The sequence below is a fragment of the Leuresthes tenuis genome, unplaced genomic scaffold (assembly GCF_036924035.1).
Source record: "Leuresthes tenuis unplaced genomic scaffold, fLeuTen1.0.hap1 SCAF_1, whole genome shotgun sequence".
Classification (NCBI taxonomy): domain Eukaryota; kingdom Metazoa; phylum Chordata; class Actinopteri; order Atheriniformes; family Atherinopsidae; genus Leuresthes; species Leuresthes tenuis.
In genome coordinates, this window is record NW_027325355.1 from 29,236,799 (window position 1) to 29,260,160 (window position 23,362).

At 43.2% G+C, this 23,362-nt stretch overlaps 1 protein-coding gene across 1 annotated transcript; it reads right to left on the minus strand.

Annotated features, from left to right (window-relative positions):
- Positions 1-3,189: 3,189 nt before the first annotated feature.
- LOC140283258 (indian hedgehog B protein-like) lies at positions 3,190-23,020 on the minus strand. Its single transcript, XM_072378005.1, has 3 exons — positions 21,947-23,020; positions 14,183-14,444; positions 3,190-4,835 (listed from the first exon to the last, which is right to left on the minus strand). The coding sequence occupies exons 1-3, from the start codon at positions 22,244-22,246 to the stop codon at positions 4,156-4,158; spliced, it is 1,242 nt and encodes a 413-aa protein (XP_072234106.1). The 5' UTR covers positions 22,247-23,020; the 3' UTR covers positions 3,190-4,155.
- Between the last annotated feature and the right edge of the window lie 342 nt (positions 23,021-23,362).

Genomic DNA, 23,362 nt, shown 5'->3' on the forward strand with positions numbered 1-23,362 from the left:
AAATCCACCTTCATCATGTGACACACCTGACCTGTTTGAAAGAGGCGCAGCGCAGTGACGCACTCCGGGGGAGCCTCCAGCTGCGTCATGCAGACGTTTGGGTTGTTGTTTTATGTCACTTTGTGATTATTTTCTGTCTTTGGGTTCTCAGTTGGGTCATCACTTGTGTTTTTGATGATTTACTTCTCGTTGTGGTCATTTTGCTTAATTTTGTCACTTTAAACTTTTGGTGAATTCGTCTCTTTGAAGTCATTTAGCGTCACTAGCTTTTTAAAAAAAATCCTTCTTTGTGGCCAGTTTGCGTTATTCTGCCAATTTTTGCAGTCAAATCGAGTGATTTGGTCTCTTTTTGATCTCTTTGTAGGTATTTCATGTCATTGAAACTCACTTTGTGGTCATTTGTCCACTCTTTGTAGGTATTTCCTGTCATTGAAACTCACTTTGTGGTCATTTGTCCACTCTTTGTAGGTATTTCATGACATTGAAACTCACTTTGTGGTCATTTGTCCACTCTTTGTAGGTATTTCATGTCATTGAAACTCACTTTGTGGTCATTTGTCCACTCTTTGTAGGTATTTCATGTCATTGAAACTCACTTTGTGGTCATTTGTCCACTCTTTGTAGGTATTTCATGTCACTGAAACTCACTTTGTGGTCATTTGTCCACTCTTTGTAGGTATTTCATGTCATTGAAACTCACTTTGTGGTCATTTGTCCACTCTTTGTAGGTATTTCATGTCACTGAAACTCACTTTGTGGTCATTTGTCCACTCTTTGTAGGTATTTCCTGTCATTGAAACTCACTTTGTGGTCATTTGTCCACTCTTTGTAGGTATTTCCTGTCATTGAAACTCACTTTGTGGTCATTTGTTCACTCTTTGTAGGTATTTCCTGTCATTGAAACTCACTTTGTGGTCATTTGTCCACTCTTTGTAGGTATTTCATGCCATTGAAACTCACTTTGTGGTCTTTTGTCCACTCTTTGTAGGTATTTCATGTCATTGAAACTCACTTTGTGGTCATTTGTCCACTCTTTGTAGGTATTTCATGTCATTGAAACTCACTTTGTGGTCATTTATCCACTCTTTGTAGGTATTTCATGTCATTGAAACTCACTTTGTGGTCATTTGTCCACTCTTTGTAGGTATTTCATGTCATTGAAACTCACTTTGTGGTCATTTGTCCACTCTTTGTAGGTATTTCATGTCATTGAAACTCACTTTGTGGTCATTTGTCCACTCTTTGTAGGTATTTCATGTCACTGAAACTCACTTTGTGGTCATTTGTCCACTCTTTGTAGGTATTTCATGTCATTGAAACTCACTTTGTGGTCATTTGTCCACTCTTTGTAGGTATTTCCTGTCATTGAAACTCACTTTGTGGTCATTTGTCCACTCTTTGTAGGTATTTCCTGTCATTGAAACTCACTTTGTGGTCATTTGTCCACTCTTTGTAGGTATTTCATGTCACTGAAACTCACTTTGTGGTCATTTGTCCACTCTTTGTAGGTATTTCCTGTCATTGAAACTCACTTTGTGGTCATTTGTCCACTCTTTGTAGGTATTTCATGTCACTGAAACTCACTTTGTGGTCATTTGTCCACTCTTTGTAGGTATTTCATGTCATTGAAACTCACTTTGTGGTCATTTGTCCACTCTTTGTAGGTATTTCATGTCACTGAAACTCACTTTGTGGTCATTTGTCCACTCTTTGTAGGTATTTCATGTCATTGAAACTCACTTTGTGGTCATTTGTCCACTCTTTGTAGGTATTTCATGTCATTGAAACTCACTTTGTGGTCATTTGTCCACTCTTTGTAGGTATTTCATGTCATTGAAACTCACTTTGTGGTCATTTGTCCACTCTTTGTAGGTATTTCCTGTCATTGAAACTCACTTTGTGGTCATTTGTCCACTCTTTGTAGGTATTTCCTGTCATTGAAACTCACTTTGTGGTCATTTGTCCACTCTTTGTAGGTATTTCATGTCATTGAAACTCACTTTGTGGTCATTTGTCCACCCTTTGTAGGTATTTCATGTCATTGAAACTCACTTTGTGGTCATTTGTCCACTCTTTGTAGGTATTTCATGTCATTGAAACTCACTTTGTGGTCATTTGTCCACTCTTTGTAGGTATTTCATGTCATTGAAACTCACTTTGTGGTCATTTGTCCACTCTTTGTAGGTATTTCCTGTCATTGAAACTCACTTTGTGGTCATTTGTCCACTCTTTGTAGGTATTTCATGTCACTGAAACTCACTTTGTGGTCATTTGTCCACTCTTTGTAGGTATTTCCTGTCATTGAAACTCACTTTGTGGTCATTTGTCCACTCTTTGTAGGTATTTCCTGTCATTGAAACTCACTTTGTGGTCATTTGTCCACTCTTTGTAGGTATTTCATGTGATTGAAACTCACTTTGTGGTCATTTGTCCACTCTTTGTAGGTATTTCATGTCATTGAAACTCACTTTGTGGTCATTTGTCCACTCTTTGTAGGTATTTCCTGTCATTGAAACTCACTTTGTGGTCATTTGTCCACTCTTTGTAGGTATTTCCTGTCATTGAAACTCACTTTGTGGTCATTTGTCCACTCTTTGTAGGTATTTCATGTCATTGAAACTCACTTTGTGGTCATTTGTCCACTCTTTGTAGGTATTTCATGTCATTGAAACTCACTTTGTGGTCATTTGTCCACTCTTTGTAGGTATTTCATGACATTGAAACTCACTTTGTGGTCATTTGTCCACTCTTTGTAGGTATTTAATGTAATTGAAACTCACTTTGTGGTCATTTGTCCACTCTTTGTGGGTATTTCATGTCATTGAAACTCACTTTGTGGTCATTTGTCCACTCTTTGTAGGTATTTCATGACATTGAAACTCACTTTGTGGTCATTTGTCCACTCTTTGTAGGTATTTCATGACATTGAAACTCACTTTGTGCTCATTTGTCCACTCTTTGTGGGTATTTCATGACATTGAAACTCACTTTGTGGTCATTTGTCCACTCTTTGTAGGTATTTCATGTCATTGAAACTCACTTTGTGGTCATTTGTCCACTCTTTGTAGGTATTTCATGTCATTGAAACTCACTTTGTGGTCTTTTGTCCACTCTTTGTAGATCTTTCAGCGTCGCATGTTAAACTCTCTTCAACACAAACATGATGCAGTGACAAGCAGCTCGTTTCCATATAATTTAATTTAAAAAATAAATCTTTGTAATATCTCTTCACCCATAACAATAATAACTGCAGAAACATTGCTGGATCTTCTGTAAACAAACAATACACTTAAATACAATATCATTTATTCTAAAATCTCTGTATTAAAGCAGAAAGTCAAAGAACTTTTACAAACGGCACGACATCTGGATGGAGTTCAGTGTGAAACTAAACCCTCAAAGTCACTCCTTAAATCTCCACTTTACTGATGGTGGAATAGACTCGAATGTGTAAATGAATGATTTTGGCTCAGGTGCACATTGACTTTTGAATGGTGGCAAACCAAGATACCAATTAATTAATCATTTTATGTTGAACTCTGACTTTAAGTCCACCCTTTCTTTGCAGTATACCCTTAAAATGATGGTTTTCACACTGTAAATATTAAGGCAAATCTATTAATTCTATCTAATTAAAACTATTTATGTGTTATAAACCATTAAAGTAACCACTTAGAATCATCTTGAAACTTAAAATACGTTAAAAGTGCCTTAACTTTTCTCAAAGGGTAAAAAAAGCTGTTGTCTCGCAGCTTCATGTCTAATCTATGAAATGAGGCTCATTCCATTAATTTAGAACAAACGTGGCAGGAGTCTGATAAATACCAGAGTTAATATATATAAACGTGTTGCGGCCTGATATAAAACCACTCCTCAAAGCAACAGAAATGTATGATCAAGTGAAAATCCCATTCCATTTCAAACCGGCTTCATCTCTTTGTGAAAGTTTTAAAATGAAGGCGTTTTCAGACTGAATCGTGGAGTTTTTAAGGGATTATTGCTTCAGAGCGTTTTAAATATCACCATAAAAACATCTGTGTGTCTGCACAGTTTGTTGAACTCAAACATCTGGGCAGGACGTCCATCGTGGTCCCGTTCAGCTCTGCCTCTTTGGATTTGAGAGTTCAGGTTCGTTTGTTTTCCTTTGCTCCTTCCTCACCTGGCGCCCTGAGCCACGCCCAGTGGGTGGAGCCGTCCTGAGTCCAGCAGCTTCCTCCCCAGCCACAGTAAAAGCCGTGAGTACCAGTGCATCCCGTCACTGTGGCCTCCAGCGTTCCCAGTCCAGCTGTGCATCAGCCTCAGGGGGGCGAAGGCCCAGTGAGCCAGCCAGTGCTGGTCCACCACGGCGTAGCAGGACGCCACCACCCCGTCCACCACCACTGTCCCCCGCCAGGTCAGCGGTGCAAACGCCCCACGTCTCATATTCACGCTGACCCGGCTGATGCGAGACAGACGCCCCACTTTACCCTCTGACACCAGCAAACACTGTCCCGGCTCGGCTTGGCTGGCGTACACAGTTCTGAGGGCGCCGTGGGCTGGCTCCGCCCCCTCAGAGCAGTTCCCCTCTGACACAAAGATCAGGTGGGCGGCGGTGAGCGAGAGCTGTGCCCCGGCTTCAGTCTGCAGGGTGTAGAAGAGCCTCTGGGTGGTGGGGTCTCGGTCCAGGAAGGTCAGGACTTCGCTGAACACCAGCTCTCCGCCGCCGTCGCTGCCCGACGAGGCCAGGACCCGCTCGCCGGGGCGCAAGGCACTGATGGACTTCTGAACGCCGCTCTCCAACGTCACCGATGCGTTGCCGGGGAAACAGCCTCCAGACTTTGCTGCCACTGAGTGGTCTGAGGACGGAGACAAAGAGGAACAGGAGGGTGAAATAAGTTAGTAATCCATGTCAATTTTGATATTAAATCTCTTCAAATGTGATCATTATAACTCGTAAAGCTGATTTTAAATGGTTAAAACAAGACTCTTAAAGCTGATTTTAAACGGTTAAAACAAGACTCTTAAAGCTGATTTTAAATGGTTAAAACAAGACTCTTAAAGCTGATTTTAAATGGTTAAAACAAGACTCGTAAAGCTGATTTTAAACGGTTAAAACAAGACTCTTAAAGCTGATTTTAAACGGTTAAAACAAGACTCTTAAAGCTGATTTTAAACGGTTAAAACAAGACTCTTAAAGCTGATTTTAAATGGTTAAAACAAGACTCGTAAAGCTGATTTTAAACGGTTAAAACAAGACTCTTAAAGCTGATTTTAAATGGTTAAAACAAGACTCGTAAAGCTGATTTTAAACGGTTAAAACAAGACTCGTAAAGCTGATTTTAAACGGTTAAAACGAGACTCTTAAAGCTGATTTTAAACGGTTAAAACAAGACTCTTAAAGCTGATTTTAAATGGTTAAAACAAGACTCGTAAAGCTGATTTTAAACGGTTAAAACAAGACTCGTAAAGCTGATTTTAAACGGTTAAAACAAGACTCTTAAAGCTGATTTTAAACGGTTAAAACAAGACTCTTAAAGCTGATTTTAAACGGTTAAAACAAGACTCTTAAAGCTGATTTTAAATGGTTAAAACAAGACTCGTAAAGCTGATTTTAAACGGTTAAAACAAGACTCGTAAAGCTGATTTTAAACGGTTAAAACAAGACTCTTAAAGCTGATTTTAAACGGTTAAAACAAGACTCTTAAAGCTGATTTTAAACGGCAAAAACGAGACTCGTAAAGCTGATTTTAAACGGTAAAATCGAGACTCGTAAAGCTGATTTTAAACGGTAAAATCGAGACTCGTAAAGCTGATTTTAAACGTTAAAACGAGACTCGTAAAGCTGATTTTAAACGGTTAAAACGAGACTCGTAAAGCTGATTTTAAACGGTTAAAACGAGACTCGTAAAGCTGATTTTAAACGGTTAAAACGAGACTCGTAAAGCTGATTTTAAACGGTTAAAACGAGACTCGTAAAGCTGATTTTAAACGGTAAAAACGAGACTCGTAAAGCTGATTTTAAACGGTAAAAACGAGACTCGTAAAGCTGATTTTAAACGGTAAAAACGAGACTCGTAAAGCTGATTTTAAACGGTTAAAACGAGACTCGTAAAGCTGATTTTAAACGGTTAAAACGAGACTCTTAAAGCTGATTTTAAACGGTAAAAACGAGACTCGTAAAGCTGATTTTAAACGGTTAAAACGAGACTCGTAAAGCTGATTTTAAACGGTTAAAACAAGACTCGTAAAGCTGATTTTAAACGGTTAAAACGAGACTCTTAAAGCTGATTTTAAACGGCAAAAACGAGACTCGTAAAGCTGATTTTAAACGGTAAAATCGAGACTCGTAAAGCTGATTTTAAACGGTAAAATCGAGACTCGTAAAGCTGATTTTAAACGTTAAAACGAGACTCGTAAAGCTGATTTTAAACGGTTAAAACGAGACTCGTAAAGCTGATTTTAAACGGTTAAAACGAGACTCGTAAAGCTGATTTTAAACGGTTAAAACGAGACTCGTAAAGCTGATTTTAAACGGTTAAAACGAGACTCGTAAAGCTGATTTTAAACGGTAAAAACGAGACTCGTAAAGCTGATTTTAAACGGTAAAAACGAGACTCGTAAAGCTGATTTTAAACGGTAAAAACGAGACTCGTAAAGCTGATTTTAAACGGTAAAAACGAGACTCGTAAAGCTGATTTTAAACGGTTAAAACGAGACTCGTAAAGCTGATTTTAAACGGTTAAAACGAGACTCGTAAAGCTGATTTTAAACGGTTAAAACGAGACTCGTAAAGCTGATTTTAAACGGTTAAAACGAGACTCGTAAAGCTGATTTTAAACGGTTAAAACGAGACTCGTAAAGCTGATTTTAAACGGTTAAAACGAGACTCGTAAAGCTGATTTTAAACGGTTAAAACGAGACTCGTAAAGCTGATTTTAAACGGTTAAAACGAGACTCGTAAAGCTGATTTTAAACGGTTAAAACGAGACTCGTAAAGCTGATTTTAAACGGTTAAAACGAGACTCGTAAAGCTGATTTTAAACGGTTAAAACGAGACTCGTAAAGCTGATTTTAAACGGTTAAAACGAGACTCGTAAAGCTGATTTTAAACGGTTAAAACGTGACTCGTAAAGCTGATTTTAAACGGTTAAAACGAGACTCGTAAAGCTGATTTTAAACGGTTAAAACGAGACTCGTAAAGCTGATTTTAAACGGTTAAAACGAGACTCGTAAAGCTGATTTTAAACGGTTAAAACGAGACTCTTAAAGCTGATTTTAAACGGTTAAAACGAGACTCGTAAAGCTGATTTTAAACGGTTAAAACGAGACTCGTAAAGCTGATTTTAAACGGTTAAAACGAGACTCTTAAAGCTGATTTTAAACGGTTAAAACGAGACTCTTAAAGCTGATTTTAAACGGTTAAAACGAGACTCGTAAAGCTGATTTTAAACGGTTAAAACGAGACTCGTAAAGCTGATTTTAAACGGTTAAAACGAGACTCGTAAAGCTGATTTTAAACGGTTAAAACGAGACTCGTAAAGCTGATTTTAAACAGTTAAAACAGAGAACCGTTTTAAAGCACTTCAGCACTTCGAGTCAACATTTAGATTTAGAACGTAATGTGTGAATTGGGAGGCAGTGGAGGGAACCAGTGGAAACATGATTAACCTAAATGCTACAAACATTATCTCCTGCCAGCTCCCTGTTCAAAAGGTTCTGGCTGTCTGCAGCCAGCTGATGGTTTTGGGTGAAGAATTGGCGCCACCTGCAGTTAGTTTAGGTGAAACTGCTCATTCATCACAAACCATCAGCAGAAGGAAGCAGATTTACTAAACTTTGATGGAACACCAGCTAATGCTAATGCTAATCGGTGAGATAATGCTAAGGCTTATCTCACTGATTTTATTTGTCATTGTTCAGGATCTGAACAGGTCAGAATGAGATGAACGTTTGTATTTCATTGCTGCATTTAATCATGAGAGTTCATGTACTCCTGGCAGGACTAAAGTCGCTCCAACTCCCTTTCACTCAACACTTTTGAGTTTTCCCATTCGACTCTGGACTCGAAGAACAATAACCGCCAGATAAAGGCTTCTGTCTGCAGCCACGAACCAACGGGTTTACTCTGGTTCGCTCTGGCCGGTTTGACTCTGTGGCAATGAGTTCACGCACTTGAAAGTGACACTTGAGGAGGTCTCAAGGATAAACATTTGGAGGAGGGTAAGAAAGCCAAGGACAGGTGATAAGACACCTGAAGGAAGAGGGAGAAGAGCGGGAAAGTCAGCAGGTGGGTTAATCCTCGGACAGGAAGGGCCTCGATTGGCTGCAGAAACCTGCTTTGCTTTGAGTTTACTGGTCTGGTGTTGATCATAATCTGGTTCCATCAGGATCCAGATAAGAGCTGCACATTGCTATTGGACGATAGTTTACTCCTTCCTGGGTGCAGAGACGCCGCTCAGCATCATCTCTGCGAGTCACAGACTTCAGGTGGAAGGAAACGTGCAGCTGTGCTTTAACTCTACAGGTGTGCTTTAACGCTGCAGGTGTGCTTTAACACTGCAGCTGTGCTTTAACACTGCAGGTGTGCTTTAACACTGCAGGTGTGCTTTAACTCTACAGGTGTGCTTTAACACTTCAGGTGTGCTTTAACACTTCAGGTGTGCTTTAACACTACAGCTGTGCTTTAACACTGCAGGTGTGCTTTAACACTGCAGGTGTGCTTTAACACTGCAGGTGTGCTTTAACACTGCAGGTGTGCTTTAACACTACAGGTGTGCTTTAACACTGCAGGTGTGCTTTAACACTACAGGTGTGCTTTAACACTGCAGGTGTGCTTTAACACTTCAGGTGTGCTTTAACTCTGCAGGTGTGCTTTAACGCTGCAGGTGTGCTTTAACGCTGCAGGTGTGCTTTAACGCTGCAGGTGTGCTTTAACGCTGCAGGTGTGCTTTAACACTACAGGTGTGCTTTAACACTGCAGGTGTGCTTTAACACTACAGGTGTGCTTTAACGCTGCAGGTGTGCTTTAACGCTGCAGGTGTGCTTTAACACTACAGGTGTGCTTTAACACTGCAGGTGTGCTTTAACACTACAGGTGTGCTTTAACACTGCAGGTGTGCTTTAACACTTCAGGTGTGCTTTAACTCTACAGGTGTGCTTTAACGCTGCAGCTGTGCTTTAACACTGCAGGTGTGCTTTAACACTACAGGTGTGCTTTAACACTACAGGTGTGCTTTAACACTTCAGGTGTGCTTTAACACTACAGGTGTGCTTTAACACTACAGGTGTGCTTTAACTCTACAGGTGTGCTTTAACGCTACAGGTGTGCTTTAACACTGCAGGTGTGCTTTAACGCTGCAGGTGTGCTTTAACGCTGCAGGTGTGCTTTAACGCTGCAGGTGTGCTTTAACGCTGCAGGTGTGCTTTAACACTACAGGTGTGCTTTAACACTGCAGGTGTGCTTTAACACTACAGGTGTGCTTTAACGCTGCAGGTGTGCTTTAACGCTGCAGGTGTGCTTTAACACTACAGGTGTGCTTTAACACTGCAGGTGTGCTTTAACACTACAGGTGTGCTTTAACACTGCAGGTGTGCTTTAACACTTCAGGTGTGCTTTAACTCTACAGGTGTGCTTTAACGCTGCAGCTGTGCTTTAACACTGCAGGTGTGCTTTAACACTACAGGTGTGCTTTAACACTACAGGTGTGCTTTAACACTGCAGGTGTGCTTTAACACTTCAGGTGTGCTTTAACTCTACAGGTGTGCTTTAACGCTGCAGCTGTGCTTTAACACTGCAGGTGTGCTTTAACACTACAGGTGTGCTTTAACACTACAGGTGTGCTTTAACACTTCAGGTGTGCTTTAACACTACAGGTGTGCTTTAACACTACAGGTGTGCTTTAACTCTACAGCTGTGCTTTAACACTACAGGTGTGCTTTAACACTACAGGTGTGCTTTAACACTTCAGGTGTGCTTTAACACTACAGGTGTGCTTTAACACTACAGGTGTGCTTTAACTCTACAGGTGTGCTTTAACGCTACAGGTGTGCTTTAACGCTACAGGTGTGTTTTAACGCTGCAGGTGTGCTTTAACTCTACAGGTGTGCTTTAACACTGCAGGTGTGCTTTAACACTGCAGGTGTGCTTTAACTCTACAGGTGTGCTTTAACACTACAGGTGTGCTTTAACACTACAGGTGTGCTTTAACGCTGCAGGTGTGCCGCTCTTCCCCACCAGGTACAACACCTCAGATTAAACCATCTGAGCATTAGAACAGCTGCGATATGTACGAAATCACCACCAGCTGAAGCCAAACATGGCTGCTGGTATTTTGTTGGACCTTTTCCAGAGGGTCCAGCCTCCCAGAACTTCTGTAAAAGAGAATCAGAATCAGGCCGTGAAACTGGAAATCGGATTCAGGTGCACAGCTCAGTTGGTTTGCTGTGAAACGGTGTTGACAGAAGGTTAGTGGGACCTTCTGAAAGAAACATTAGGATGAACCGGGTTTTCACTTCTGACATTCGAGGGCTCGTGGATTTGATAAGAGATGAAGTGATCAGCAGAAGATCTGAGCCGTAAATGGTGGCTTGTTCATGATCACATGACCAGAATAAACGGCTGAAGCCCATCCTGATGCTTTGTGCATCTCCGGGTTTTCAACACTATTGTTCACAGCTGACATTTAAAGAGCTGGGACTAAATTATGGGATGGATGCCATGTGTGTAGCTCTGGAGTTGGTGCAGATCAGAACATTTGCCTCCCTGGAGCTTGTGCCCTCTTTTCTTAAACATAGTGAAGAAATATAAACTACTGTGGACATAACTTCATATATCTGTGACATTTCTCACGGTTTTTCTCGCTATCTGAAGCGGTCAAACACAACTCCCAGAAATGGCATAAAGAACAAATCTCAGAGAAAATATTACCTTCCTAACTGTCCTCCTGGATGGACCACAGGTGAAACTGAGCTGAAATGTGTTGGTGACTTAACACTCCCGAATAATCCCACTTCCTTTCTCCTTCATTTATCAGTCCGGGTGCTTTGCTGCCCCCTAGTGGTTGTTTCCTCTTGCTGACTACAGTCCAGCCTCCTGAGCGCCATTTCAGAGGGATTTGATGAAGAGTTCATGAGCTGCAGGATTTACCTTCCCACGGAGGAATTTCTTATTTGCCTTGTTTAGGTTTTTAAAGGAGAAGCAGAGGCTTTAAAAAAAGGAGAAATCATCAAAAATAAGAAAAAAAAATACCAACTTGATTGGTTGCCCTTCTGATCAAGTCAAGGACTGGGCCCTCGCAACCCGATCTGGGGGGGAAGAAGAGAGGAAAAGGAGGAAAAGGAAGGGAAAGGAGGGAAGAAGCAGGAAAAGGGAGAAATCTCAGTTACCACTCTGGAAAATGTGTCATGGGTGGGTGTTTTATTCTGATGCAGTTTAACAAGACGGCGAGACTTTCCGCACATCTGTGTGCACCTCTGGATGACACATCTGTGTTACTTCTCATGCTTGCTGCACATTTCAAACATCAACTCTGTGACCGGCAGCGAAGTCGCACCGTGATGAGAGTGCGAGAGCAGGAGGACGGGCTTTAAAAACCTCTCAGGATCGAGCTGAATAAACTAAAGCTCCCATGTTGATGTCTCACACCAGCTTTGGGCTTCTTTTGTCCTTTTTTCAACACAAACTGCTGCTGGTTTGGACTTGCTGGGGCAAAGTGGCACGAATGAAGCTGCATTCTTCTTCCAGTGAAGCAGGCCAGAATTGAATGAATCTTTTTAAACGGCGATGATGAAGATTTGGTTCTGTTGGACAGGAGGATCTCGCTCTCTCCTCCTGACAGAAGCATCTCTTGGTGTTACACCTGAAACTGTGTTTCTTCTGTGTCAAACAGCTAATTAAAGCCGAGGGAACAGGCCTGAAGCAGCACAGGGAGCTTTCTCCTTCATGATCCGACCTTCTGTGTGAAAATGCTGGAGGTTATATGTGTGGACGACTCAAAATTAGGGACAGATTAGCACGGAAACTTGAACATGAACAAGTTTTCATCCCAGATCCGGCTCAAAGATGGTTCCGGTTCAGCCTGAGCAGAGGTTATACAGTTTCAGACACGACAGCGGCCTCCAGCACCCTCAGGGAAAGTTGCTGTGCTCTCAGACGCTTTTTCTTAACGGTGCCTAACAGACGAGCTTCAGGACCTGCAGCTTCATTCATGCCAAGGAAACAGAGAGTTCTTAGTGACAGGAGAATATGTAACATCTTTAAACTGTTCGCTAAAAACTGAAAAACCTCCGTTTCCGACAGCAGTTACCTCGATAAAAACAGATAATTTCACTGCAAACACCTGCATCTGTGGTCAAACTGAGCTCCTCAGAAACCCCGATCCGAGGTTGTATTAAGTACAGAGGAGGCAAGCCCCCAAATCTGAGGAAACAGGAGGTGGCTAACAGCGGAGAGCCAAGGAAGAGCCGCTTTATGTTAGGTGTGAAGCAGAAAAGAGTTAGTGAGGAGGAGTAAAAGGGTGAAGCTAAAGAAAAGTTGGCAGAAGCAGTTTGAGATGTTGGACTCTCGCACAGTTAAATAATAGGAGCTCCAACAACATGAAGCAGTGGAGCATGACTTAAAAAGGTATTATTTCAAATGTTGTGAAACTCTGATTCCTGACGTTTGACATCAAGAAGACGTCTTTGTGGAATGTAAACAGGCCGTGATAAAAGCTGTTAGGGGAGACGTGCCTGAGCCACCTGACCTCCTCAAAGAATAAACTTTGCCACACACACACACAGCTTGTTAAACAGTTTAAGATTGTAAAGCTTTCCTCAGATTTGTAGGTTAGAAACTGGGTTAAGGTCTTACAAAACTGCCTGTTTGCCGTTCTCACAGAGAGAAAATGTCTCCGAGGCGGAGCTCACGGGTTTAACATGGGTGGAAAAGAGCATTTAGATCAATGACTTTCACCAGGACCACCGAGAGGACCTCCTCAGCTGATCCCAAATACGAGTCGGTTCTGGGAGGATGTGGTGAAATGGGCGAAACGAGCGTTCAACATGCAGCTCAGACCATAAATCATTCATGGAAAGATGGTGGTTTGGTTAAATATTGAACAGAAGCAGGCTGATAGTGCATACCTCCTTCACATCCAGGCTGGGAACTTTTTCCCACTCTAACAAGGCGCCTTGAGTTGCACGGAAGCACAAAAACACCGCATTTAGTGAGCAGATCGTTACGTTTAGCTGAGAAGAACAGCTCTGCTTTGGGCTTTCATGAGACTCGCCGGGGAGAATAACACCTGAAGCCACGTGGTTAGTCGGGATTATGTGTCTGCTAACAGCCGGGGTGGAGGGATGACAACTGGTCAGCTGGTTAGTTGGTCAGCTGGTTAGCTGGTGAGCTGGTCAGTTGGTGAGCTGGTCAGCTGGTTGGCTGGTCAGCTGGTTGGCTGGTCTGCTGGTTAGTTGGTCAGCTGGTTGGTTGGTCAGTTGGTGAGCTGGTTAGTTGGTCAGCTGGTTAGCTGGTCAGCTGGTTGGCTGGTTGGCTGGTCAGCTGGTTGGTTGGCTGGTCAGTTGGTTAGCTGGTCAGCTGGTTGGCTGGTCAGTTGGTCAGCTGGTTAGCTGGTCAGCTGGTTGGCTGGTTGGCTGGTCAGCTGGTTGGTTGGCTGGTCAGTTGGTTAGCTGGTCAGCTGGTTGGCTGGTCAGTTGGTTAGCTGGTTAGCAGTTACCCAAAAACTACAGAGCTGAATTTTGTGAAACTTTTTGCAGAGTTGGAGCTTATGTTTGGCTCTGGTGAAGAATTGAATTGTAAAATCTGTTTATTTGCAGGACTGCTCCACGCGTAGCGGTCAGATTTGCATGAAACTTTGTTGGGGTCTGGATCCGGGATCCTTTTGTTCGGCCTTGGCAGGGACACGAGCTCTCGGACTGCTGCTGTTTGTTCATGTGTTTTTCCCATCTGGCAGCTCTACATGTCTGCCACTAAAGGGTCAACCTGAGGAACCTTTGGAAAAAGACCACCAAAGAAAAGGAAAAGCTTCCAGTTTGATAACCCATTTCAGGTGGAAACATTTGGATTTCTGAAACACCTCGGTGAGCTTTAAAGGCATTGTTTAACTCTGTGAAACCTCTCCTGAATCCTGCTGAAACCCTTAACAGCCGACACCCCCCTCACCAACATGCCTTTGGGATTTCTTTCAGAATCAAAGCAGTCGCTCACCTGACTTAACGCTGCAGTGGATGTGGGCTTTGGACTCGTAGTAGACCCAGTCGAATCCGGCCTCCACCGCCAGCCGGGCCAGCATGGCGTACTTGTTTCTGTCCCGGTCCGAGGTGGTGATGTCCACCGCCCGGCCCTCGTAGTGCAGCGACTCCTCGGAGTGGTGGCCGTCTTCGTCCCAGCCCTCGGTGACCCGCAGCCGGACGCTGGGCCAGAGGTTCATCACAGAGATGGCCAGAGAGTTCAGCTTGTCTTTGCAGCGCTGCAGCAGAGGACACACAGCCAGCCTTTTCTTATTAACCTCACAACACAGAATCAGCACAAACGTCTCTCCTCTGGGTTCCAGGTGAGGAAAAAGGAGCTTTATTTAGCCACAAAGCTGAGGCACTTGTATACTTTGCTTAATTCCAGTTGTTGCTTCTTTACTACAGCCCACTATCGACTCTTTACACTCCACTGGATGTGATTCAGGTTAATAAAACAAACCATAACCAATTTAACTTTTACAATGATCAATTACTCTGAAATGTGCACTTACTGCGTTATGAAGAAAAAGAACAATTTTCTGCTAATTTCAGGGAGATCAAGTGAGAATTTGAGGGCGTAAACACATCTAAGCAGCAGTGTTGCTACTTCAGGAGAAGTTTTCTTCTTGGATTTCCTCCCTCGGGGGGGTGAACACACAACTTCATTTAATAACTACGTCCCTGCAGGACCAAACGCAGTATTTCAAATGAGGAGAGTAAGAGTTCTATGCAGACGATACATCACTGTTCATTGGGAAATAAATGCCAGCCTGCAGCTCTTCTATGTCTGGGTTAAATAAACTGAGCTTTTCTGTGTCTGGGTTAAATAAACTGAGCTTTTCTATGTCTGGGTTAAATAAAATTAGCTTTTCTGCGTCTGGGTTAAATAAACTGAGCTTTTCTACGTCTGGGTTAAATAAACTGAGCTTTTCTACGTCTGGGTTAAATAAACTGAGCTTTTCTACGTCTGGGTTAAATAAACTGAGCTTTTCTACGTCTGGGTTAAATAAACTGAGCTTTTCTACGTCTGGGTTAAATAAACTGAGCTTTTCTGTGTCTAGGTTAAATAAACTGAGCTTTTCTACGTCTGGGTTAAATAAACTGAGCTTTTCTGCGTCTGGGTTAAATAAACTGAGCTTTTCTGCGTCTGGGTTAAATAAACTGAGCTTTTCTGCGTCTGGGTTAAATAAACTGAGCTTTTCTGCGTCTGGGTTAAATAAACTGAGCTTTTCTGCGTCTGGGTTAAATAAACTGAGCTTTTCTGCGTCTGGGTTAAATAAACTGAGCTTTTCTGCGTCTGGGTTAAATAAACTGAGCTTTTCTGCGTCTGGGTTAAATAAACTGAGCTTTTCTGCGTCTGGGTTAAATAAACTGAGCTTTTCTGCGTCTGGGTTAAATAAACTGAGCTTTTCTACGTCTGGGTTAAATAAACTGAGCTTTTCTACGTCTGGTTTAAATAAAGTGAGCTTTTCTACGTCTGGGTTAAATAAACTCGGCTTTTCTGTGTCTGGGTTAAATAAACTGAGCTCTTCTGTGTCTGGGTTAAATAAACTGAGCTTTTCTGTGTCTGGGTTAAATAAACTGAGCTTTTCTATGTCTGGGTTAAATAAACTGAGCTTTTCTGTGTCTGGGTTAAATAAACTGAGCTTTTCTACGTCTGGGTTAAATAAACTGAGCTTTTCTACGTCTGGGTTAAATAAACTGAGCTTTTCTACGTCTGGGTTAAATAAACTGAGCTTTTCTACGTCTGGGTTAAATAAACTGAGCTTTTCGGTGTCTGGGTTAAATAAACTGAGCTTTTCTATGTCTGGGTTAAATAAACTGAGCTTTTCTGTGTCTGGGTTAAATAAACTGAGCTTTTCGATGTCTGGGTTAAATAAACTGAGCTCTTCTATGTCTGAGTTAAAAAAACTGAGCTTTTCTGTGTCTGGGTTAAATAAACTCGGCTTTTCTGTGTCTGGGTTAAATAAACTGAGCTTTTCGATGTCTGGGTTAAATAAACTGAGCTCTTCTATGTCTGAGTTAAAAAAACTGAGCTTTTCTGTGTCTGGGTTAAATAAACTGAGCTTTTCTGTGTCTGGGTTAAATAAACTGAGCTTTTCTGTGTCTGGGTTAAATAAACTCGGCTTTTCTGTGTCTGGGTTAAATAAACTGAGCTTTTCTGTGTCTGGGTTAAATAAACTGAGCTTTTCTGTGTCTGGGTTAAATAAACTGAGCTTTTCTGTGTCTGGGTTAAATAAACTGAGCTTTTCTACGTCTGGGTTAAATAAACTGAGCTTTTCTACGTCTGGGTTAAATAAACTGAGCTTTTCTGCGTCTGGGTTAAATAAACTGAGCTTTTCTGCGTCTGGGTTAAATAAACTGAGCTTTTCTGCGTCTGGGTTAAATAAACTGAGCTTTTCTGCGTCTGGGTTAAATAAACTGAGCTTTTCTGCGTCTGGGTTAAATAAACTGAGCTTTTCTGCGTCTGGGTTAAATAAACTGAGCTTTTCTGCGTCTGGGTTAAATAAACTGAGCTTTTCTGCGTCTGGGTTAAATAAACTGAGCTTTTCTGCGTCTGGGTTAAATAAACTGAGCTTTTCTGCGTCTGGGTTAAATAAACTGAGCTTTTCTGTGTCTGGGTTAAATAAACTGAGCTTTTCTACGTCTGGGTTAAATAAACTGAGCTTTTCTACGTCTGGGTTAAATAAACTGAGCTTTTCTGCGTCTGGGTTAAATAAACTGAGCTTTTCTGCGTCTGGGTTAAATAAACTGAGCTTTTCTGCGTCTGGGTTAAATAAACTGAGCTTTTCTGCGTCTGGGTTAAATAAACTGAGCTTTTCTGCGTCTGGGTTAAATAAACTGAGCTTTTCTGCGTCTGGGTTAAATAAACTGAGCTTTTCTGCGTCTGGGTTAAATAAACTGAGCTTTTCTGCGTCTGGGTTAAATAAACTGAGCTTTTCTGCGTCTGGGTTAAATAAACTGAGCTTTTCTGCGTCTGGGTTAAATAAACTGAGCTTTTCTACGTCTGGTTTAAATAAACTCGGCTTTTCTGTGTCTGGGTTAAATAAACTGAGCTTTTCTGTGTCTGGGTTAAATAAACTGAGCTTTTCTGTGTCTGGGTTAAATAAACTGAGCTTTTCTGTGTCTGGGTTAAATAAACTGAGCTTTTCTGCGTCTGGGTTAAATAAACTGAGCTTTTCTACGTCTGGGTTAAATAAACTGAGCTTTTCTGCGTCTGGGTTAAATAAACTGAGCTTTTCTGCGTCTGGGTTAAATAAACTGAGCTTTTCTGCGTCTGGGTTAAATAAACTGAGCTTTTTGGTGTCTGGGTTAAATAAACTGAGCTTTTCTTTTCTTCTACAGACTGACACCAAGTCTTTCCCCTGCAGTCAGCCTGGGTAAAGGCATCCAGATGAATTGTTCCCCTGGTTTCATCTTTCACACTTATGACTCCATGAATTGTATATAAAACACATGTCTGTGAGATGAAAATGTAAGAAGAAGCCATTGAAGCGCTCTCAGCTGCTGTTGGTTTAAATGATCATGATTTAGACGTTAAAGCCGTCCCTCTCCTCCTCCTTTTCCTCTTCTGCTGCACAACTTTAAAACCATTCAGAAATGCGTCGACTCTTCACAAAGACTCATTCTTCCTGCATCCATGGACTCCCCATCACCCTGGTCACCCACTCCCCCCACCCCTCTGTGGCTCCAGCCTCCCCACAATGGACCCCTGCTGTCCCAGCCCAGCCTGGTGTTTGCTCTCTGTGGTGAGGCGAGGGGAGCCAGGAGGCTATGTTAAGGATGGATGGAGGGATGAGGGGCAGAGAGGGGGCTGTGAGGTTATATGGGGTGGTTGAGTGAGTGGGGGGGTGACAGGAACATGAGGTCCTCAGTGTCCCTCTAAACCTGGAGCCTGGTTAGGGTGAGCAAACAAGAGGTGAGAGGGCCTATTGAAGGACTGGCTGAGCTCCGTCCTGCTCGGGCGGCTGGAAATAAATCCTCCAGTCTGCCGCGGTTATCTAATCAGGTGCATTGTCTGGGCGGCAGCACAAAGTCTCAGGTGACCTTTTCACAGAAATTACACGAGGAGTTCATGGAGAAAAACAACTTGGCTCCACTTCGAAACCCCAGTGATCCAATTTCTGAATTATTATTATTGTCTTTTCACGTTTTAAAGCCGTTATCAGCGTTTTTTTACGTGTGCATCGCTCCACGTTCAAAGGGATGAAGTCAACGCTTTGTTCTTTTAAAATGTGAAGCATACCTGAGAGTAAATATAGCATCAACTTTAAACTTATAACAACATAACAACAGGGTTTGGAATAAACCTGTATTAACTGCAATATAACGGTGCAAACGTCCGATTTCAAGTCATCACTGCAGTTGTGCAGATTGAATATTGTGAGAGCTGTGAGCCGACTCCACCCTTCTGATGCACTTCGGTTCCAGTTTAAAGCAGATCAGATCAAGTGTTCTGCAGCCGAGTCTCACATGAATGCAAATGCCTTCTGAAATGATACGAATGGGCACTAAATACCTGTTTGCATGTGTCGACGACAGAAAAAGTCGTGCGTGAAACCACTCTGGAGATTAGATGGAGGCAAACGAACAATCCTGATGTGGACGCTGCTGATTTGTGGAGGATATTTAGCTCTGTGGGACATGTTTGTCCAGCTTTAAGAGAAAACAGACGAGAGTTTGCTGTTTCAGCAGCTATTGTTTACAGAGCTACAGCAGGAAAGATTTGAACATCTGAACTGTTGTTGCCTGGTTCTGGGATGAAAAGGGACTCGAGTTCAAGACCATACAAGAACAAGAAGGAGCTGCTTTTATTTAAGTTTGTTTTATTGTTTTTGCATCAGAGATACTGGGTTATGGTCACTTTCCTGGTTTGGTTTACACACTTAAGGCTTTAAAAACAATCTTTTCTGACACTGATGACACCCATAGACAACAAAAAGTTGATCAGATTGAAAGTCTGTAGCACTCTAAAGGGTCTGAGTTGATGCTGCTGCCTGATATTGTCCAAATATTGTAGAAAACTCCGATGGGTCAGAAATTTCAGGAGTTATACGATCAAAGTAAAGTGAAATGTGTCATTCAGCCAGAAGTGGAAGTATTACATAAGTGGGCCACGTGGGGGGGCTGTTTGTTGTCGTCACAGTTTATTTAATATTTTAACTTCAACACTGGAATGTGACCAGAGAGCAAATGAAGGCTGAAAACTTTAAATGAGGAGGCGCTGGAAGGATGAGCTGCAGTGACAGAAACTGGCCAGTTGGGGGCGCTGATCCTCGCGGATAAATTTACAGTATTTCAGGTTCCAAACGGAGAATTTCTGATGGATTTTGTGTGAATGAGTGCAGAGCATGATCAGTGAGAAGGCTGTAAAAGGCTGTAAAACTGACACAGCTGGAGTGATGCTGATTTTACATGTTAACGTAAATAAATGTGAACTTTAGACACAAAAACTGAGAATTAGATGAACTTCAGAGAGTCTGTTTATAAGGGACGTTATTTCCTTATTCCGTCTGTAACACATTTTACAAACTAAAAACCAACGTGTGAACACAGATAAAGAGACGCTTCTTTAACATTTAAACTCAGCTCTGATTGGATAAAAACCTGCCGTTAGATAGTTAGATAGTTAGATCTTTTTTAATGAAATGAGGTCCGCGTGGTTGCAGGGCGTCCTGTCTGCTCCCCGCAGCCTCTGAAAGCGCCTCTCACTGATGCAGCATTTCATGAATCTCGGCCCATTAAGGCTGCAGACTGGGATTAAACCCTATAAATGTCTTTTTCCATGTTGGCTGTGATAAGAATAGCTCGCGGCTCGTCGCCACAGATGCCTTTTCACGGTGTTCAGTGTGGATTTTGAGCGTCTTGTGTTTTCTCTCTGCGGTCAGAGCAACGAGCTGGACTTCATAAATCAGACGATAGATTTTGTTGGTTTTCCTTTCAAGGTATACAGATCGACGGGGGTTTCTGTAGGAGCGGTTTAAGCACTAAACCGCTGGCTACACAAACATTAGAAGCGCATGACAACGTGCGCCTGTGCGCACCTTTGCGCTGCAAAAAGTGTCTCTGAACGGCTCGTTCAGACCTGTTGAGGCGCCTGAAAGGCCTCATTTCTTCAGAGGTTTGCTGAGAGAGGTAATTAAACTTTTTGTGGAGCAACGTTTACGCGGATTTTCCGCAACAAATCCCCGAATCTCGTGAAAAAGTGCGACTTTTTCCAAACTTTTAAAAAATGCAGTCGCACTTTTCACTTGGCTCCACATCCGTTCTGAAAGGAATATCTACACAGATTAAAACGGCTAATTTCCGCGCGAAGGGCAACTTTTTGCAGCGTGGCGTCACCCTAAACAGTCCCGTCTGTATGCAGCGCAGCAGCGCCCAGGAAAAGCGGATAAAAACTTAAGTATGACGGCGGGGGGAAAAAATCCGTATGATTAAAGCTTCAGCACAAGTGAAGCGGGCTATTTCTGCACTTGAGCGCTGCGAAAACAAACACAAAAGTAACACGGAATAGTAAAAGACTAACAGGAAGCTGTCTCCTGCGGCCTGGAGCCCATAAATTGTGAGCAGGTCGTTGACTCGGAGCGGCTCCGAGTGCGCGCTGCAAAAGAAAAGATGTTTCGCCTCGCGACATTAACTCAATCAAAAGCCCTGATTTGACTGATTAATACCTTTAATGCAACGTGGAGTCATTTTAGGAGGGAAAAGTGCAAAAAGTGGAAGGATTTTTATCATTAAAGCGTCTTACATGAGTTTAATTTTGCAAGAATGAATCTTACTTCTGTGCGCATGCAGAATCAGCCTGTTTTTTTAATTCATTCAACACTATAACTTTCTCTGTAGCAGTGAGTCTCTTTGGCGGATATTTCTTGTAGTGCGCGCAGCGAGGTGACAGCTCCAGACACGAGTGCGCGCCTCATTCCCCACGTGGGTCTGTAGACATAAACGCAGCCACTCGAGAGGAAGCCCGCGGTCACAAGAGCCAGATATAAATACTTTATTTCTGGGGAAATTGGGAGTCAAATAAATTCCACACGGGGCCACATCAATGACAATGTCGTAAAAAATTTTGACAGTCCAAAAGACGACTGTTAACTCTGACCAGTGGGGCTAAAAACGGTAAACATCGGGACACGCTTGACCCAGGCTCTAACCAAATACGACTTTTGGCTGTTTTTCCACCAAAAAACATGATGTGAGACAGAGGACATAGTGTTTTAATTAAGAGCGACCGCTATGCGTACATTTTTAGAAGGGTTGCCCTCTTTTACGCAGGAGCTGCCCACAGCTCTGAAACTTCAGCTGGTCACCTCCACAGCTCAGGCTTCACTGTGTCAACAAAACGCAAAGTTTTAAGCATTGACTGGAGAATGAGTTGCGCAAACAGGGTGATTTTGTAATCCATTGCAGCGGCGGAGGAAAAAAAAAACCTTTCAACCAATTTCTTGTGGGAAAAAAAGTTTGTTTTTAACAGAAATTAATTTACAGAAAGCTGCTTCTGTGACGTCAATCAACGCTGGATAAACAGCATTAAACAATAAACATTTGTAGATACAGGTTAAACCTAACTTTGTTTGCAAATCCTTTATTTTCTTTGCAGTAAAGAGCATCGAGTCCACAAAGCAGATAACAGCGTGCACGCGTTTAAAGACTGGGCAAAGTGCAGCAAACAACAGCGAATGCCTCCATAATAATCAGACTCTAGTCCTAAAAGGCTTAAAGGGGACCGGAGGCTTACCTGTGTCATCATGCGGTCCGCACCTGTGTTCTCCTCATCCTTGAAGATGATGTCGGGGTTGTAGTTAGGGGTGAGCTCCTTGAAGCGCTCAGAGTTCCGGGTTATTTTCCCTTCGTATCTTCCGCTGGCTCCCAGCGTTTTCTCGGCCACGTTGGGGCTGAACTGCTTGTAGGCGAGCGGCGCCAGCTTCCGCGTTGACCGCCTCTTGCCGTAGCCTCTCCCCGGTCCGCATCCCTCGCTGACCGGTGAGAGGAGAAAGGCGCACCCGGCGAGGCACGTCACCAGCGTCTGGAGCAGCATTCCGCCCCGCGGCAGGGTGTCACCCCCCGGCGGGAAGCCAAAATGTCACCGCTGTGTGTCGTTTGAAATATACCCCACCCCCCCACACTTCGTGTGGGCTCCCCTTTATAACTTTAGAGTGGAGGTAATGGCGCAGGACTCATCGCAGAGTCCCCATAAGTCGCCATTGCCGGCGCGTAAAAGTGTCCAATGCGCCGCTGGAGAGGAGCTGCAGTGAAGCTGTCCTCTGCGCGGCTGACACGCTCCTGTCCCAAGTGCACGCAGAGGCAGGGGTATAAATAGGCGAGGTGGGTTTATCTTGGCAGGCAGGTTCAAAGCTGCCCCTCTGTGTTGAAGCTGTGAGAAACGAGGAACAGACAGGCGCGCGGTGCGTAGGCCGGCTGCTGGGTACGGCGGTCAGAGGATGTCCCGCAGCGGTTTCTGCCTCTCGGCTTCACTCAATGCGTCGCTGTGGCGCAGCGCTGCTGGCAGGAAGGGAAATGGAAGAGATCCGACTACAGTACAGATGAGGTGTCGCGGGAGAAGAAGGAGACCGCGCCCTGCTGGACCTGCCCTCTGCACCGTCCTCTCCTTTCATCGGTGGCACAAGCCGCGCGGCCGACTTCATCTGTATATTGTCAACAAGGACGACGAGCTGCGAGGGCCTGCGCGTTCACTCTGTTCTTTGGACTCACGTCCTCATGTCAAGACGCAAGAGCAGAGGCGCAGGTGCCTGCGTAGAGACCTGCAAAACTTTATGACCTCCTCCAAGATGTGAAAGTCCTGCAGTGACATAACGCTGCCGGTGAATGAGGAAGACAACCTGCTTATCTGATTTATGTTTTATGACTGGCCCTCACTCAGAGGAGGTGCTGCAGGGGCCAAAATAAACCTTCAGTTACAACTATCCTGAGGTGACAAATCTTTAAAAAACTTAAAGAAAAGCAGAACCAGGAGCTGTTCTGTGAGCTGGTGGCATTCAGCAGATCCTTCATGGAACCACAGACTCAGGATCCAAGACCTCTACATGAGTTTTCAGCCAGTAAAACCGAGTAAAAAATGAAGTCCCGAGCCACCAAAAGTCTCTGCTGCAGCGGTTCCTCTACATCAGGGGACTGAGGCGTAAACCTGGCCACA

What these genes read in the sequence shown, in the direction of transcription:
- LOC140283258 (XM_072378005.1), bottom strand. Translation starts at nt 22,246, where the DNA reads ATGCTGCTCCAGACGCTGGTGACGTGCCTCGCCGGGTGCGCCTTTCTC. An exon ending in CGGACCGCATGATGACACAG is followed by an intron (nt 14,445 to 21,946) that starts GTAAGCCTCCGG and finishes CCTCTGCTGCAG; the next exon opens with CGCTGCAAAGACAAGCTGAA. An exon ending in CCACTGCAGCGTTAAGTCAG is followed by an intron (nt 4,836 to 14,182) that starts GTGAGCGACTGC and finishes CTCCGTCCTCAG; the next exon opens with ACCACTCAGTGGCAGCAAAG.